We start from the raw sequence: 17,472 nt of genomic DNA on the forward strand, positions 1-17,472 counted from the left end.
CATACCCAACTTAAGAGGCAGAGATGTGTGGCTGGGGGAGGCGGGTGGGAGGTGTGCCTACAGTGACAGGCACCTTGTTGGCCACTGGCAATGCATGTCCACCAGGTTCACTGGGAAGGCGGTCTAGCAAGATAAGGGTGTAGATGTCAGCTGCAACCTGCCGAGAGGGGCTAATCCTCCTGAGGCACAGGTGCTGACCCATCTTGGGTAACTAGTTCTCTGCCTGTAGACCTCACACCTTCCTGCTGTGTCTCAGTGGTCATCCCCTCTTCCCTGTGGAGGTGCACGTGGCTGAGGAGAAGCCAGCTGGTGCATCTGCTGTTGTGGCTCCTGCTGCAGCTTGTAATAGTGATAAGCCCCCTGCCCTAAACCCTCGGCAGAGATGGGCAGCTGCATAAGCTACTCCCATGCTGTTTTGAAGGCTGGCAGCAGGGTAGTGCAGCTGAAGGTGGGTGAGGTGCTGGTCGTGACCTGCCTTCCAAGGAGCTGACAATCACCTATTATGCAGTGATAGAACTGTCTGCCAGAAAGAGTGCTTTGCAATGCAGCTTCTCAGTCTAACCATGTCTGTAGCTCTTCAGTGCAACTGATCAAAGCCTTCACAGCTGGTCAGTTACACTGAGGAAGTCCCTAACGCTGTGTTCTCCCCTTCTCCAACCTGGTGGGTCGAAGATATAGCTTTGAACTGCTCCCATTGGGGAAAGAGGGATTCCATGCACAAAGTCCCTCTGAAGCGCCTGCTTAACAACTTTAATTGACTTCCTGCCTCAGCCACAGGGCTCCTGACTTCGTTCTCTACCCACCCTTGTGAAAGACTGTGAAGGAGGAAGCACGTTGGAATACCGGTCTGACAGCATTTTTAAAAATTTTCACGGCTCACCACCCAGCCCCACTCACCGTCTCCAAACCTTCTTCCACAGGCCTAAGAAAACTCCCTCCTGAATCTTCAGTGCGTACAAGTACCAACTAAACTACACCACCAACCTCCAGGTTGGAAAACACTAATCTCTTATTAAAGCATTTTCAAAAACAAGTACACTTATTTACTGTACAAAGTACGAGAGATGCTTTGCCAGTCAGTTTTGTTCTAGCACTGTTACAAGTTTTATGACACCACCACCTGCATAATGTCAGCCGTTAAAAGCTCAAAAAATGAATAGAAAATGGAAAAAATTAAATCTGCCACAGATTTTTATTATCAGCAGCAAGATTCCTTCCCAGCCAACATTAATCTGGGGTCTGTGAAATTCACTGGATTTAATTTGGGAAACGGACAGAAATAAATGCAGTTTGTTAGATAAGCAGAAAGAAGACACTGTTCAATGTCTGTAAAATAAAAATAAAAAAGGGTTGCTGATCAGGAACTCCCTCATCAATCTGGTGACAGTTCCCAAAACTTTTCCATTTCAATGTGGGCTGAGAAAGGTGTAAATCACAAATCATCGTTTATACTGTTTAACAATGGGCAGTACATTAAAGATGTGCTTGCAAAACGACTATTATGTCTGTCAATTTCTAAGTATTATAAGGAAGTAAACAATTTCACAGACCTACAGATTATTCACAAATGCAAAGTTCCTTACATAAATTGATCTTGTGGTAGTCCAAGGTGCACCATGAGCTGACCACTGTGACATTCCTCTCCAGCAGTGTGGAGAAAAGGTAGTTTGAATGTCACTACAGACCACAGCCAACAAACATGCACATCAGTGTCATAGAAAAATCTCTCTGTCCAGGACCCAGCAAGTGCACCGTGAGGAAGAAAATGAAAATGAGAAGGGAGACCCATAAGGCAGAGAAAAGGAGAGCTAGAAGGAAAAGAGGCACAGAAAAACAAGATAACAGACTTAACTTCCTCTTAATGCAAATAGCCTATAATCACATATTTTAACTTACTTGAGATGTACAGTTGGATCTGCCCATATATAATTTACATGTAACCAGAGCTCTGATAAAAATGTCCATAATTAAGCTGGGTTAAACATTTTTACCCAGATAGTAATCAACTGTAGTTAATACCAGGAAAAGGCATTGAAGTAAGCAGTAGAAATGGACAAAGAGACAATTATATGAATGCTTGGAGAGACAGGAGATATGGTGAAAAAACTAATAAATGATGTGGTTGGTCTATGAGAAAAGGGATGAGCTTTTTGGGCCTAATGGCTTTTTCCTGTTCGTAAAAAAATCTTTTTTCGTGCAAGAGAAAGGAGAGGAAAGAAAGAAAATTGCAAGAATTAATAAACTGAAGAGGGACATCTTCTTCCCTCAACGTAATAGGCTGTGGAGACTAATGGGAGTGATAATACTGTGGGACTACCCCACCAGTCCCCCCCCTACAAACATCATACAGGTTTCACATGTACATCCCTATTGTCCATCACATATAAAAAAATTAAAAATGAAAACAGATTGGAGAAATGCCTTATTCTAAAGCATATTTCAGAATTAGAATATTGTCTCAACTCTTAGAGGAACTCAGAGAAATAAAATTTAGGTTGCCTGTGTCATTTAAATAAGCAAATGCCACAAGTCCCTCAAACATTCTCTTTGCAACCTCTAATACAGCTTGAAAGGCTGATCGAATTATGAAGTCCTACAGCTTGCGTTATACACTAGATTTCACACAATTCTATCTCTATCACATTCTCTATCGAGGCACAGAAGCTGCTCACTCTTTAATGGCTGTTCAAGCAATTGAGAAACAGGACACCATATAGTCTCCACTTTATATCTCAGAAGTTCTTTACACAGGAATTAGAATTGCTTTTCAAACCTAAGTAGTTCATCAGTTAGAGATGGATTTGTTTCTTTTCTCATTAACATTTTGGTTATTTCCCTACTCTCTCCCCTCCCCCCCACCCCAAAGTTATTAGTGCACAGGTCAAGAGCTTGTTGTAGCAGCATTTTCACATCAGTACTTTAAAATCTTCCAAACACCTATCCAGCTGGGATTTGCATTTTCTTCCTGTGGAATCCAGCTAACCTTCAAATGTCAAGTTTCCAGGATAACAGAAGCTTCACGGCACAAGTTAGGGAAGGCGGAGTGCCACTTTAACTGGATGCAGTAGCAATGGGTTTTTTCAGCTGCTGATTCATAAGTTCCCGGGTGCGGCACGCTTGAACCTGATCATAGCAAGAGTTACAGACCAGGACAGGGTCATATAACTGTTGATCTGGAATGGGTAGCTTCAGGTGGCAGCAGTTGGCACAAAACACATTCCCACAGTTCCTGGAAATAAACAAACAATGTTAATCCATTAGCATGCTCACACACTGAGGAATAGGGGATCGTTTGTCTATGCTGCATTGCACAATCAAGTCCAACTTTATACCAGTTTTCTCTCATCTCGAAGGTGCAGACACCTGGTGGGAGAGCAAAAGCCTTTCATTACCTCACTGATTCTTCAAATATCGTAAATTGGTAAGATATTTGACTGTGGAGGCTGAGCATGATACCACTTTTACCCAACACAATATGCACACACTTTTAAGATGGGCTATTGGGCAGCAATCAGGAGCTGGAACCGGGTTTATTTTCCCTTCTCAAACCCAATAAATTAATTTTACACAAAATTAACGCCTGCAGAATCAGAACGGAAAGAAAATTACCCACAGTAAAACCAACTTTACAGCAACAAAATATGCACAATGTTAAATTCACATCCCACAAAACTGACAAAAAATTTTTCTACAGCAGTACAATACAATCAACAGTGCTACTTGAACTGGACGGCAGGCCACCAGAGGTTCAGTGATTAATCGAAAGAATGCTGATATATATATATATATATATATATATATAGCACTTCACAGTCAATTAATCATTTGTTTGAAGAGCAATCACTGATGTCAGCAGATTAAGTCAGGTTTAGTGCTGAATAATGGTACTAAAGTATTAGTGTTGAGTAATGCCGCTGGAGTGATTTTCGTGTTGAGAAAGCTATTAAAGTGAGATAGTGTTAAGTAATGGTACTGATGTACAAGTTTAAGTGGAATAAAAAAGTGATTACTGACAACGCTGATGTTATCAGACTGTGCCAATCTGCGCACATGCGCAGATGACATCATCACCTAACGCGGGGAGACAGCGGGGGTGGGGGACTCAGGGAGAGAGCAGGGGTGGGGTAAGCGGGGTGAGAGTTTGGTGGTGGCGGGTGCGCTCTCCTCCCCCCCACCCCTGCCCGCTCGCTTTCCCTCACCCGCCCGCTTGCCCGCACTCCCCCCCCACCCCACCCCTCCCGCCCGCTCTCCCCACCCCCCCATCCCACCCGCTCCCCGGCACGCTTGCTCTCGCCCTCCGGCCATTGTGTCCTGCCATGTGTTTAGGTTGTCTTTGTGTGATTATTTAAGCAGCGTCATCTTTAGTCCTGGCAGCTGCCTGACGTTGCAGACTGTGACGTTTTAGTGGCACAGGCACCGCTGCAGCGTCACCTAGTGGTTGTGTTGCCAGCAAACGCAGCTGTGGAATAATGGTGCTGATGGGAGGGGTAGTGTTAACCAACAGTACTGGAGTGAGAAGACTTCACAACCAATTTGTTTTTTGTTGATGCGCAGTTAAGCAAGCAGATTAAGTCTGACAGAGTAATGCTACTGAAGTGAAAGTGGATGTTAATTAAAATCACTTCAATGAGTGTTAGCGTTGAATATTGTTACTGAAGTAAAGCTTTATATTGAGTAATGACATCGAAGTGAGGGCTAGTGTTGACACAGTACTGAAGTGAAAATTAGGGTTGGTTAACAGTATTTCAGTGTGACTTAGATAGGACTCCATGCCTGCCATAGCTCATCTCCTGCTGAAACCCTCATCCATGCCTTTGTTACCTCTAGACTTGACCATTTCAACACACTCCTGGCTGGCCTCCCACATTCTACACTCCATAAATTTGAGGTAATCCAAAACTCTGCTGCCATGCCCTTACTTGCGCCAAGTCCCATTCACCCATCACCCCTGCACTTGCTGACCTACACTGGTTTGCAGTTAAGCAACTGCTTGAGTTTAAAATTCTCATCCTTGTTTTCTAGTCCCTCCAGGGCCTTGCCCCTCCCTATCTCTAATCTTCCTCAGCCCTACAACCCTCCAATATACCTGTGTTCATCTAAATTCTGGCTTCTTGAGCACCCCCAATTTTAATTGTTCCACCACTGGTGACCACGCCTACTACTGCCCAAGCCTTAAGCTTTGGAATTCCCTCCCTAAACTGCTCTGCCTCTCTAACTCTCTTTTTCCTTTAAGACATTCCTTAAAACCTGCCTCTTTGAACAAGCTTTTGGCCATTTACCTAATGATGCCTTATGTAACTCGGTGTCCAATTTTGCTTCATAACATTCCTGTGAAGCCCCTTGGGACATTTTATTATGCTAAAGGAACTATATAAATGTGATTGTTGTTGTTCTTGAAGACAAATCTCACTAAGTTTATTCTATCCCATTTACCCCACACCTTTCTCGTGAACAAAGCCCTTGACTTCCATGACCTTCTTGTGGATGACTGGACTGACATCATAGCTTTGGCAGAAACTTGACTCAAGGGTGGTGACGCCATGCCCTATAACTGAAGACTCCCCACCTGACTATACTTATCTTCCCCCCACACTTACCCTCCCAAAATGCTGAGGCACCGTGGCCCTTATTTCCAAATCACACCCTGGTCTCTTTCCCTACTTTTCTGGCTCCTTCTTCGAGCACGTCACCTTCCTTCACCTCTCTGGCATTTCAAGAACAAAGTGATTCCTGACAACGCAGCAGCCCGCTGACGTCAGAGTGAGCCAAGTTGCGCACATGCGCAGCTACATCTTGCCAGGACTATGTGGTGCATGTGCAGAATGACGTCACCGCGCAGCACCAACATCTTTGCGTATACGTGCCTGGTCCATCTTCTCACATGTGATACAGCGTCATTGAGTATCCAGCCCCTCACTCAGCTGGAGCGAGCAGCTGAATGGGAGACCAACTCTCCCCCCTCGCTCCAGGCCTCGATGCTTCCTCCCCTCAGCAGCTTGCTCCAGCCCTCGCTGCTCCCCCCCCACTCCCCTGGCTGATTGTTCCCCACTCCTCGCTTCACGCCTCCCGGCTCTCTGGCCACTCGCACCCCTGCCCCGTCCAGCACCAGGCCGCATGGCTTCCCTCCTCTCGGCCACTTGCTCCTGTGTCGCCCCATCCCTTGCTTCTTCGGACGGTGCATTGAGACCGATCAAACGTGGGAGTGAATGGCCAAGAGGAGGAAAGCAGTGCGGCATGGAGCTAGCGGCTGGAGGGGGGCGGCTGGTGAGGGGGGGGGGAGCGGGGTGCAAGCAACCGGAGTGCTGAGATGCTGAGGAGAGGGGAACAATTGGGTAGGGGAGTCAGGGGGAGCAGTGAGGGTCTGGAATGAGCGGCTGAGGTGGGGAAACGGCTGGTGGGGAGAGGGAGAAAGGGGTGAAAGCGAGTTGCCGGGGGTGGGGGGGAGAGCAGCCATTGGGGTGAGAGTGACAGGCTGCGTTCGGGTGAAATCAGTCCTGGTCAGTCATATAAACGAATCACAATAACGAATTGGCAGCACATTTTATACTCTGCCTGAGTATAAAAAGGGTGCCAATCCACTGCCTTCCAATGGAAATGCAATCATAAAATTCCTTTTGTATTTAATAGGATACTGGAATATTAAGTGGCTCTGAGGATTACAGTTAGTATCCTATAACTACATAGCATATTACTGGGCATCCATCCAACTTAATGTAAGGTTAGTTTGCTAGAATGATCTAAGCATAAGCATTTCCTGTGATAAATTGAGCAGCGCCATCTTTAATCCTGGCAGCTGCTTGAACATCGCAGATAGTGACGTTCCAGTTGAAGACCCTGCATCTGCGCATGTGCAAGAACTGCACCTCCTAGTGGTTGCGTTGTCAGCAAATGCAGCCTTCCACGAAATTATGAGCTTCCACATTTAGGTTGACAACTCACAGTTCTTTCTCATCACCAACTCTCCCAACCCCTCCACTGCCTCTCTGTGGCCAGCCTGCTTGTCCGAGCTCAAGTCCTGGGTGATACAATTTCCTCCTGTCAAATATTGGGAAAACAGATTCCATCTCGTTGGCCCCCAACATACAGAATTGTTACAGTGCAGAAGGAGGCCATTCGGCCTATCGTGCCTGCACTGGCTCTCCGAAAGAGCAATTTCCTCAGTTCCATTCCCCTGCCATCTCCCCATAATTCTGCACATTCTTCCTTTCCATATAACGGTCTAATTCCCTTTTGAATGCTTCAATTGAACCTGCCTCTACCACACACTCAGATAGAGCATTCCAGACCTGAACCACTCACTGCATGAAAAAGTTTTTCCTCATGTCACTTTAGCTTCTCTTACCAAATACTTTAAATCTGTGCCCTCTCATTCGCAATCCTTTCACAAGTGGGAACAGTTTCTCTCCATCTACTCTGTCCAGACCCCTCATGATTTTGAATACCTCTATTAAATCAGTTCAGCCTTCTCTTCTCCAAGGAAAACAGTCCTAACTTCTCCAATCCATCTTCATAACTGAAATTCCTCATCCCTGGAACCATTCTTGTGAATCTTTTCTGTACTCTCGCCAATGCCCTCATGTCTTTCTTAATGTGCGCCACCCAGAATTGGACGCAATACTCCAGCTGAGGCCGAACTCTTATACAAGTTCAACATGACTTTCTTGCTCTTGTACTCTATGCCCCTATTAATATAGCCCAGGATATTGACCATTCTCTCAACCTGTCCTGCCACCTTCAATGACTTATACACATATACACCAGGTCCCTCTGCTTCTGCATCCCTTTAGAATTGTACCCTTTATTCTATATTGTCCCTCCATGTTCTTCCTACCAAAATGAATCACTTCACATTTCCCTGCATTGAACTTCATCTGCCACCTGTCTGCCCATTCCACCAACTTGTCTATGTCCTTTTGAAGTTCTACACTATCCTCCTCACAGTTCACAATGCTTCCAAAGTTTCGTATCATCTGCAAACTTTGAAACTGTACTCTGTACACCAAGGTCTAGGTCATTAATATATATCAGGAAAAGCAAGGTTCGCAGCACTGATCCCTGGAGACCTCCACTACAAATGTTCCCGAAAAACATCCATTAACCACTACACTTTGTTTCCTGTCACTCAGCCAATTTCGTATCCATGTTGCTACCATCATAGTGAGAAATGGTGATGAGTAGCAAAGCTGGAGTGAGGACTTCGAATGAGGAATGGTTCTGGGTGAGACTAGATGTAAAGTGCAATGCTCAAAGATTACTCACCTGCAGTGGTGTCTCCTTTTGGCTAACCAGAATTCTGAGTCACAGTTAAAGCAATGCGACGCCATATGGTCAGGGACCCACCGTGTCACCTGTGATAAATTAACCAATGAGAAAATCACCCCATCTGTGATGTACACAAATCTCAACCAACAACATCCAATAATCAGCATCTTTAAAATATACTAAACTTCAGATTTTAGAGAAGGTTCTGTATTTTATTAAGAATATGTAATTGTGCTTTTGAACAGAACACAAGACCTTTTAGCAACGGGAAAAGGCTAATGCTGAAAGAAAACTGCCCAACATCTACCCACCTACACCCTGTACCCAAGTTCCTCATCTCTTCATAAATAAAATATAATAGTTCGCTGAACCCACTTATACTTATGGTTTCAGTTGCCTTTCCTGGTAACTTACGTCACACCACTGACACATTCTGTGAAAGGTTTTCACCCTATTGCCTCTCCTTATCCTAATTTGCTTATTTTTAGATGTGCTCCTGTATTTTACCATGAAACTTTGTAAGCAATTTGCTTACATCATTTTTTTCCATAATCTTCTGTTGATTGGGAACTCACGGAATTGGAGCAATCTCAGATTCTGTTCTACATACAGGCCCTTGGTGCTCAGTGCTCGCTACTGCCCTGCTCAGGGGAAAAGTGGAGGGAGGAGGATGATGAAACTAGGGTTGGGGGGGGGGGGGGGGGGGGGGAGAGGGGAGCAGGGAAGAATAGGGATAGAGGGCAGGCAATTGGGAGAATGGAGGGGAAGGAAAATGGGGAGAGGGGAAGGGAGGATTAATAAGATCAGGAACAGGAGTAGGCCACTTGGCCCTTAGCCTGCTCTGCCATTCAATGAAATCACAGCTGATCTACCTCGACTCGACCTTCCTGCACTATCTCCATATTCCTCAATTTCCTTAGCATACAAAAATCTATCAATCTCGGTCTTGAATATACACACCAACTGAGCATCCACAGCTCTCTAGGTTAGAGAATTCCAAAGATTCACAACTCTCATCTCAGTCCTAAATGACTAACTCTTTATTCTGAAACAGTGACCCCTAGTTTTAGACTCCCCAGCCAGGGAAACTTATCGTCGCAGCATCTACCCTGTCAAACCCCTTAGGAATTTAATGTTTCAATGAGATCATGTCATTCTAGGGAACATAGGCCAAATCTACTCCAACTCTCCTCATAGGCCAATCCACACATCCCAGGAATCAGTCTATTGCACCTTCATTGCACTCCATCCAAGACAAGTATATCCTAAGACCACCAAAACTGTACACAGTGCTCCAGGTGTGGTCTCACCAAGGCCATACATAATTGCATTAAGTCTTCTTTCTCTTATACCCCAACCCTATGTAATAAAGGCCAACATACCACTTGCTTTCCTCATTGCTTGCAGCATCTGCATGTTAACTTTGTGATTTGGGTACAAGGACACCCAGATCCTTCTGAATGCAAACATTTCCCAGTCTCTCACCATTTAAAAAATATTTTGCTTTTCTATTTTTCCTTCTAAAGAGGCAACTTCACATTTCCCCATATTATATTTCATCTACCACCTTCTTGCCCAATCATTTAACCTGTCTTCATTCCTTTGCAGCCTCTTTGCATCCTCCACACAGCTTGCTTTCTCACCCAATTTTTGTATCAGCAGCAAACCTGAATACATTACACTTGGTCAACTCTTCCAAATCATTGATATAGATTGTAAACAGCTGAGGCCCAACCACTGATCGCTGCAGTACTCCGTTAATTACAGCCCACTGACCCGAAAATGATCTGTTAATTCCTACTCTCAGTTTTCTATCCGTTAGTCAATCCTCAATATTATCTCCAATCCCATTGACCTAATATTCTGTAATAACATCTTATGGGGACAGGGAAAACAAGAGAGTGCTTTCCCTCCAGCAGGATAACTGGTGACAAGGGGATTCCTCTGTAGGAGTCCAAGGTATTTACTAGTTCAGATCTGCAGAATTTAACTCAAAAGTAGAAAAAAACTACAAACCCTTCACAAAGGCTTGCAAGAACTGGTTAGCAGGATTTTTCTTGACCGGCATTTTCCATTTTACTGTTTCTGGTGTACAAAGAGTAATGAACAACCCATGCTCCTACCTCAGTCTCCTTCCTATCCACAGGTTCCCAACTTGCTTCTGAGCGCTGATCATCACTGTGGACGGACAGAGATTCCTCAACGTCACTGTCATCTGACTCTCTCAGGCAGGTCTGCAAATCAGAGTAGGTGAAACATTTACTGTATGTCAGTTCAGACTTATCAGCAATAAAAGTAGTGAACTACAGTCCAATTCAGCACTATTAACACCTAAACTGTACCATACTCTATTATTCGCACCATACACTGCATCAAACCCGGTGTTATTTATACGCACTGCACCAAATCTGATGCTTTTGACACCACAAATACCAAATCTGCATCTTTTACACTTCATATTGCACCAAGTCCCAGACCATTGACACTGCAGATTCATTCCATTTACAAGGCCATAGATACAGATACCAAGTTTCTGGTAGGTTATAACTTCAGCACTCCCCTCTGGATTGGCCCAACTCTGACCCATTTCCCTGGGTCGGGGATCATTCATGAAGCCCATCAGGCAGCGGGTGGGATTTCTGCCAGCATGAGGAAGACTGCCTGTGTAGGAGCAGAAAAAACCAGCGGGAAAATTATATCAGAGAGCACAGTGTGGGACTTTAAAGGGCAGAAGCATCTTGAAGATCAGAGTTCATGGCCCAGTGAAGACACAGCTGAGACCAGCGCTGTCAGCACCGAAGTGTTTGGGGTCAGCCTGCAGGCCGAGGTGGTGGTTACAAGACCATCTCTCTTCACTGGGGGAAACTGGAACCTTGACTGCCCTATGGCAGTGACAGAGTGGAGCAGAAGGGAAGGAAATCTCCTGGGGACTTGAGCATCATTTTCATGCAATGGGCAGAAAGGGAGTAGCTTGTGGTGATCCTGACAATGTCAGGACATGGGAACTCCAAGTTGAAATGATAGGGAAAATTCAGCTGCTGAAGCCTTATTCTCTATCCTGATACTGCCCAATATCGGATAAGAGCGCAGAGGGGAAATTACCCCAAATAGTAAATTAAGACACATTGCACAAATATGTCAATAAAGACAGGACACTACACAGACAGGTCATAAGGAGGAAACACTATACACAGACACACCACAGGGAGGGGAAGTTACACAGAGGAGAAAGCTTCAAAGCAGGCACACTTGGATGGGAGGCAGAAATTACAACAATGTTTTACGCTCCTTAGGAGTCCCATCTACACTTTCTCCTGATTTTAAGTAGCTATTTGGCTTAGACAATGAGATGTGATCTATATTGTACCCTGGAAACCTCAGGGTCTAATCCTATTTAAAAATAGTCATGTTTACAGTAAACATATTGCAGACTGCAGCTCAGTCACATTCTTCATTACAGCCCTAACTTGCGCACCAAGTATAAAACAGGGCATTGATCAGGCAACTTCAACAATAGGTTTCTGATCCACAGTTACAGGATGCGACTAACAATGGTCTTACAAGTAGAGGAAAAAAAGGAATTGCATTTACAAACTTCTACTATGGGATATTCCATCTACTAAACAGACTGCAAAACCAAGAGGCATAGGACATTACGTCTCTTGAGGAGTTAAAAGCAGAAGTGTGGACTTCCCAATGGCGCAATGATAAAAGCACCACCTGCTGTAGCACCAAGCCAAACAGATCACAAGGTGGTAAAATCCCTAGTCTGTGCTTAGTTCGCAGATCGCAGCTAGCTGCCACAAGTGGTCTCAGTAATCTTAGGATAGGTAAGAGAGAGAAAAAAGATCAGTCATGGCCTCATTACTTACTGGTATCCAGTGACAATGATAGAAAGGTGTGACACAAATGGCATCCCTGTAACCATGGTGCATTAACTGTGGTTGATCTCTTTGGAATTTTGACAGTCAATTATACCATCCTCCTCCAATGCCTCTCCTCTGTTGACCAGCTCAGTGAACCTGCACTTAACTATCCCAAGAACGTAACCAGAGCATCTTCAGCAATAGCTTCCACATTACCTCCAGGTGTCTCACAATGATCTATCCTTGACCTCCTTTTACTCTTCTACATGCTGTTTCTTAGCAATATCTTCTAATTAAATGGCATTATGTTGTTCACATATGTTGATGACACCTAGATCCCTTGATCAATCAGGTGTCTTAACCCTTTCACTGCTCTTGTGCTACCAGACCGCATGCCCAAAATGCTGCCTTGGATAAGCTACAACTTACTCCAATGAAACAGTGGGAAAAGCTATTGTCTTTCCCCATCACAGATTCTGCATGCTCGTCACTGATTCCATCCTTTTCTCAGCCACTGTTTCAGGCTGAACCATTTGTTTGCAACTGCAGTATCTGACATGACACGAGCTGAGCTACCAACCCCATATCCTTTCCATCACAAAGACTTCCATTGCTGTTACAGTACTTGCTGCTGCCCCTACCTCAAGTTAACTGGTGCTGAAGCCCTCATCTGCCAATTGCAGCCTTGACTATTCCAATGTTGGCTTCCATTCTCCACCCTCAGTGAACTTCAGCTCATCCAAAATTTCTGTAACCTGTATTCCATATTGCAACAAGTCCCATTCACCCATTCCCCATATCCTTAGAAATACAGTGGCACTCTGTCTCTCACCACCTCAAATTTAAAATTCTTATCCTCATATTTAAAGCCCTGTGATTGCAGAGGGATGAAGACAGTTTGAGTGGGATAAACATGGCAGTTGGAATACAATGTGGTGAAGCATGAAGTTATCCACTTCGGCAGGAAAAGTAAAGAATATTTCTTGAATGGAGAGAGACTGGGAAATGTTTGCATTCAGAAGGACCTGGGTATCATTGCACATGAATCACAAAGTTAACATGTGGGTACAGCAAGCAATTAGGAAGGCAAATGGTATGTTAGCTTTTGTTACAAAGGGATTGAAATATAAGGGTAAAGAAATTTTAGTACAATTATACAGGGCATTGGTGAGGTCACACCTGGAGTACTGTTTGCAGTTTTGGTCTCCTTACCTAAGGAAGAACATACTTGCACTAGATGGAGTGCAACTAGACTGGTTCTTGAGATACAGGAATTGTCCTATGAGGAGAGATTGAGTCGTCTAGGCCTATATTTCCTGGAGTTTAGAAGAATGAGAGGTGATCTAATTGAAACATATAAAATTCTTTAGGGGCTTGACAGGGTAGATGCTGAGAAAATGTTTCTCCTGGCTGGGGAATCTAGAACATGGGGCCACAGTCTCAGAATAAGGGGTCAGCCATTTAGGAGAGGAGAAATTTCTTCACTCAAAGGGTTGTGAATCTTTGGAATTTTCTACCCCAGACAGCTGTGGATGTTCAGTCAGTCATTGAGTATATTCAAGACATAGGTCAATAAGATTTTTGGGTACTAAAGGAATTAAGGGATATAGGAATAGCGGAGGAAGGTGGCTTTGAGGTAGATGATCAGCCATGATTTTGTTGAATGGTGGAGCAGGCTCAGAGCCAAATGGCCTACTCCAGCTCCTATTTCTTATGTTATAGCCTTGCTGTGGCCTCCCTCTGAACCTGGTATGCTATGCATTCTGTTCCCCTCTACCCTGGTATTGGCACCTGTGCCTTGAGCCAACTAGGCCCCACACACTGACATCCCCCTTCTAAACTCTCTCCCTTACGATCTCCCACCCATTTCTTAGACTGAAATAAAAACATTGGGTTAAACAAGGTGAGACAGGGCTGAGATTCCCACTAAAATAAACTGGTCTGAAACACTTCCCAGCCTTAGAGTGGAAGAATGGCCACTTGGCAAAAGTAGTGGTGTAAAGCTGTTAACATGGAAATGCATTCCAGTAGGAGTCAACAACTTTAATTGAGATGGGGAAAAAAGGAGGTGGAAAAAATTGACATATTTGTTGAATCACGTGATGTGCTCTCAAATGTAAGCCACAATTATTCATTTCCTATTCATTTTAACTGCCAGACGCCAGCCATGGCTCAGTGGCAGCACTATTGCTTTAGTCAGAAGATTTTGGTTTAAAGTTCCAGTCTGGAGACTTCAGCACACAAGGCAGGCTGAAACTTCAGTGCGGTACTCAAGGAATGCTGCACTGTTAGATGTGTCACCTTTTGGAGGAAACATTAAATCGAGGGCTCATCTGTCATTATTTGTGAATGTCAGAGTCATACAGCATAGAAACAGGCCCTTCGGCCCACCGCGTCCATGCTGACCATAATGCCTATCTCTACTAATCCCACCTGCCTGCATTAATTCCATATCCCTCTATGCCTTGCTCATTCAAGTACCTGACCAGATACCTCTTAAATGTTGCTACTGTTCCTGCCTCCACCACCTCCTCTGGCAGCTCATTCCAGATCCCCACTATTCTTTGTAAAAGATCCCGTAGCCCTTTTCGAAGATGATCAGGGGAGTTCTTCAGGTTCCTGCCAACATTTATCCCTCAACCAAAATTGTGATATTCAACTCATTGCTGTTTTTGGGACCATGCTGTATGCAAGTTGGCTGCTGCACTTCCCTACATTACAACAGTGACCACACTCCAGTGGCAATGAAACGCTTTGGACTTTGAGGGTGTTGCTATATAAATACAAGTCCTTTTGTTACACTGGGTGAGAACTACCCTGAGAGGCTGAAGATTTTGTTCACTTACAAAGTCGTCCCCATAGTCAATGTCCAACTCCACAGGGGATGTACAGTACTGCCGACTGTCTAGTCGCATCTGAAGTTCATGAACCTGCTGACGAAGCAATTCTACCTCCTGCTTGTAAGTAGCCTCGATCTGTCGTAACCTCTGCTGAACTGCATCCACGGGAAATGGCAATCCATCATCATCGACGTAGCTTGGAGATGTCTCCAAAGTGGTGGGGGCAATCTGCCCAACCGGTTGAAGCTGTCTCCAATGTGATGAGTGCGTGAAAAAACCACAAGTTTTTACATTTGATCCTAACGAGTAAAGGCTGGAATGGATCTGGTGGGATTGTCGGAGATTCTTAAGTGCGCCTATTTGTTCCTCCTTAAGCAGGTACTGTCCACTCACTGCAGAACCAACTCTCAGGTGCTTATTATTCAGTCTTTTCTGATGACAACCATTCAGCTTGGCTCTCCGGTGGCCTGTATCCCCACTGTAGGCTGATTTTACCAAGCCCTGTACACTATCCCAGTTGGAACTCAGTAATGAGAAGTCACTGAACTGACTCTGACAAATGTGTTTTCTGATAGTCCTTACACTCTCTATCGCTGTCCTCCCAACCCTACATTGCTCTACTTCATTCTGAAGTCCATTTGCAAGCAGGATGCCATTCTTCCCAAAGCTCAAGTCCTTGGGTAAGGAAAAACCAGCTGCTTTTGTCCTCTCCTCAGTCACCGTCTCTGTGGAGCTGTTCATGGCAGAAACTTTCTCCTTAATCTTAAGCATGTCAACCATGGAATGGAGGTACGGTTGTAAAGTGAAAGGGTTGTCATCATATTCTGGTAACTGGACAGTGCCCAAGGAGATGGTCTTTTCAGATGTGTTTGGTACAAATTGTTCACACTGACCTGGCAGATTTTCATAAATCCTACAATCTTTCACTTTTTCCCCAGCAACTTCATCCTTTCCAGTAATCATAAGTACTTTTTCCTCTAGCTCATTACTTGCTATTGTATTAGGGCCAAGATCATTTAAAGGCTCCTCCTGTTGAGCGTCTTTGGGTTCGAGGTTTCCATGCTGATCTGTCTTTTCATTCGGATTTCTGGTGTCTGGTAGTTCCTCCTCTTCTGCAGTAAGAGAGGGATTATTGAATGGATGTTCTTCCTTAGCCTCCTCTGCTGTTTCTACTGGACCTACTAAGCCATTTACTTCTAGTTCAAGGAGGGATGTTCCAGCCCCAATTTCTCGAACATTAGAGACATCAGGTACAGCTAGCACAGGCAGTTTTCTGGGCTCTGGAGTGAGACGTCCTTCCTGACAATGCTGGTTTATGTTGGGATCGCTGGATGTTCTGGTCAGTGGAGCTCCACTGTCACAGGCCATGGGAAGATTGTCCACAGAGCGGGCTTTTGGTAATCTAGAAAAAGAAAACACAAAAGGAACTCTTATTATTTGAAGAAACAAGAGAATTCACACAGTAAATCCAAACTAGAAGGATTATGTTTGGTACCTGTTCCAGGCTCAGACCTACTATTCTCATTATGCAACAATTAGGAAGAGGTGGTGTTGGGACAGAGAACAGATGTGCAGCATTTGGAGCAGACCTGCTAGCTCAATGTACAGAACAAGAGACTGGAGTCTCAGGTCACTGCAAGGAATAAGTGACTGAATGGGACATAAGGCTTGGAGGAAACTAGCCAAGAGGCTGCGAACAGAACAGAAAATGAAGCAAAAGAGAATCACAGAAGCCTATTCAAGCCCCATTGTTCGGAGAATTTGCGACTGGGGCAGCAAGTTATAATGGAATAAAAACAAGAAATGCTGGAACCACTCAGCAGGCCTGGCAGCATCTGTGAAAAGAGAAGCAGAGTTAACGTTTCGGGTCAGTGACTCCAAAGTAGGGTCACTGACCCGAAACGTTAACTCTGCTTCTCTTTTCACAGATGCTGCCAGACCTGCTGAGTGGTTCCAGCATTTCTTGTTTTTATTTCAGATTTCCAGCATCCGCAGTATTTTGCTTTTAAGTTATAATGGAACCCTCTCTACACTGAGGGACGAACTTCCAGGGTGTCCCATAGAAGGGAGTAGGTGTGGCAACAAATGCCAGACACAGCTGCACCCATAAAGTGAACAGGTTTAACAAAACAGAACTAATGAAATCGCTGACAGAGCTGTGTCTACAGTGGAAGTCCAATCTAGAAATGAACAAACCTCAAAATGATAGGGAGATAAACTCAATATTGATCATTTTCACCTTCCAAAAGCTTCAGTTTGCTCTGTAGATATCAACTACTCCATTTCTACTATAGCAAGTTTCAATTCAATTCCAAAAGATGGGTACAGAACATGGAATAGGAACAGCTGAAATAAAATACACCTTTTATGAAACAATTTAGAGTACAGTCTTGTATTTCAGGTTCAGTATAGCAAGTTTCCACAGTTTATTTTGCTTTCAATTACATATTTTTAATATCTGTGGATTAAAAAAGTTAATTTTCAGGAACAGTTTTATTTTTTCA

General features: G+C 44.3%; 1 protein-coding gene across 7 annotated transcripts in view; it reads right to left on the reverse strand.

Annotated features, from left to right (window-relative positions):
* Positions 1–1,168: 1,168 nt before the first annotated feature.
* Positions 1,169–17,472, reverse strand: part of mtmr4 (myotubularin related protein 4) — a 214,277-nt gene continuing 197,973 nt past the window's right edge. For all 7 annotated transcript variants that reach the window (XM_068010247.1, XM_068010248.1, XM_068010249.1 and 4 more), the window contains 4 exons: positions 14,975–16,370; positions 10,386–10,496; positions 8,260–8,348; positions 1,169–3,229 (listed from right to left, as the gene is read on the reverse strand). In XM_068010247.1, the coding sequence (XP_067866348.1) occupies positions 3,052–3,229; positions 8,260–8,348; positions 10,386–10,496; positions 14,975–16,370 (1,774 nt within the window). In that variant the 3' untranslated portion in view covers positions 1,169–3,051. The remainder of the gene's footprint in view (positions 3,230–8,259; positions 8,349–10,385; positions 10,497–14,974; positions 16,371–17,472) is intronic.

This window comes from Heterodontus francisci, chromosome 30 (genome assembly GCF_036365525.1).
Source record: "Heterodontus francisci isolate sHetFra1 chromosome 30, sHetFra1.hap1, whole genome shotgun sequence".
Classification (NCBI taxonomy): Eukaryota; Metazoa; Chordata; class Chondrichthyes; order Heterodontiformes; family Heterodontidae; genus Heterodontus; species Heterodontus francisci.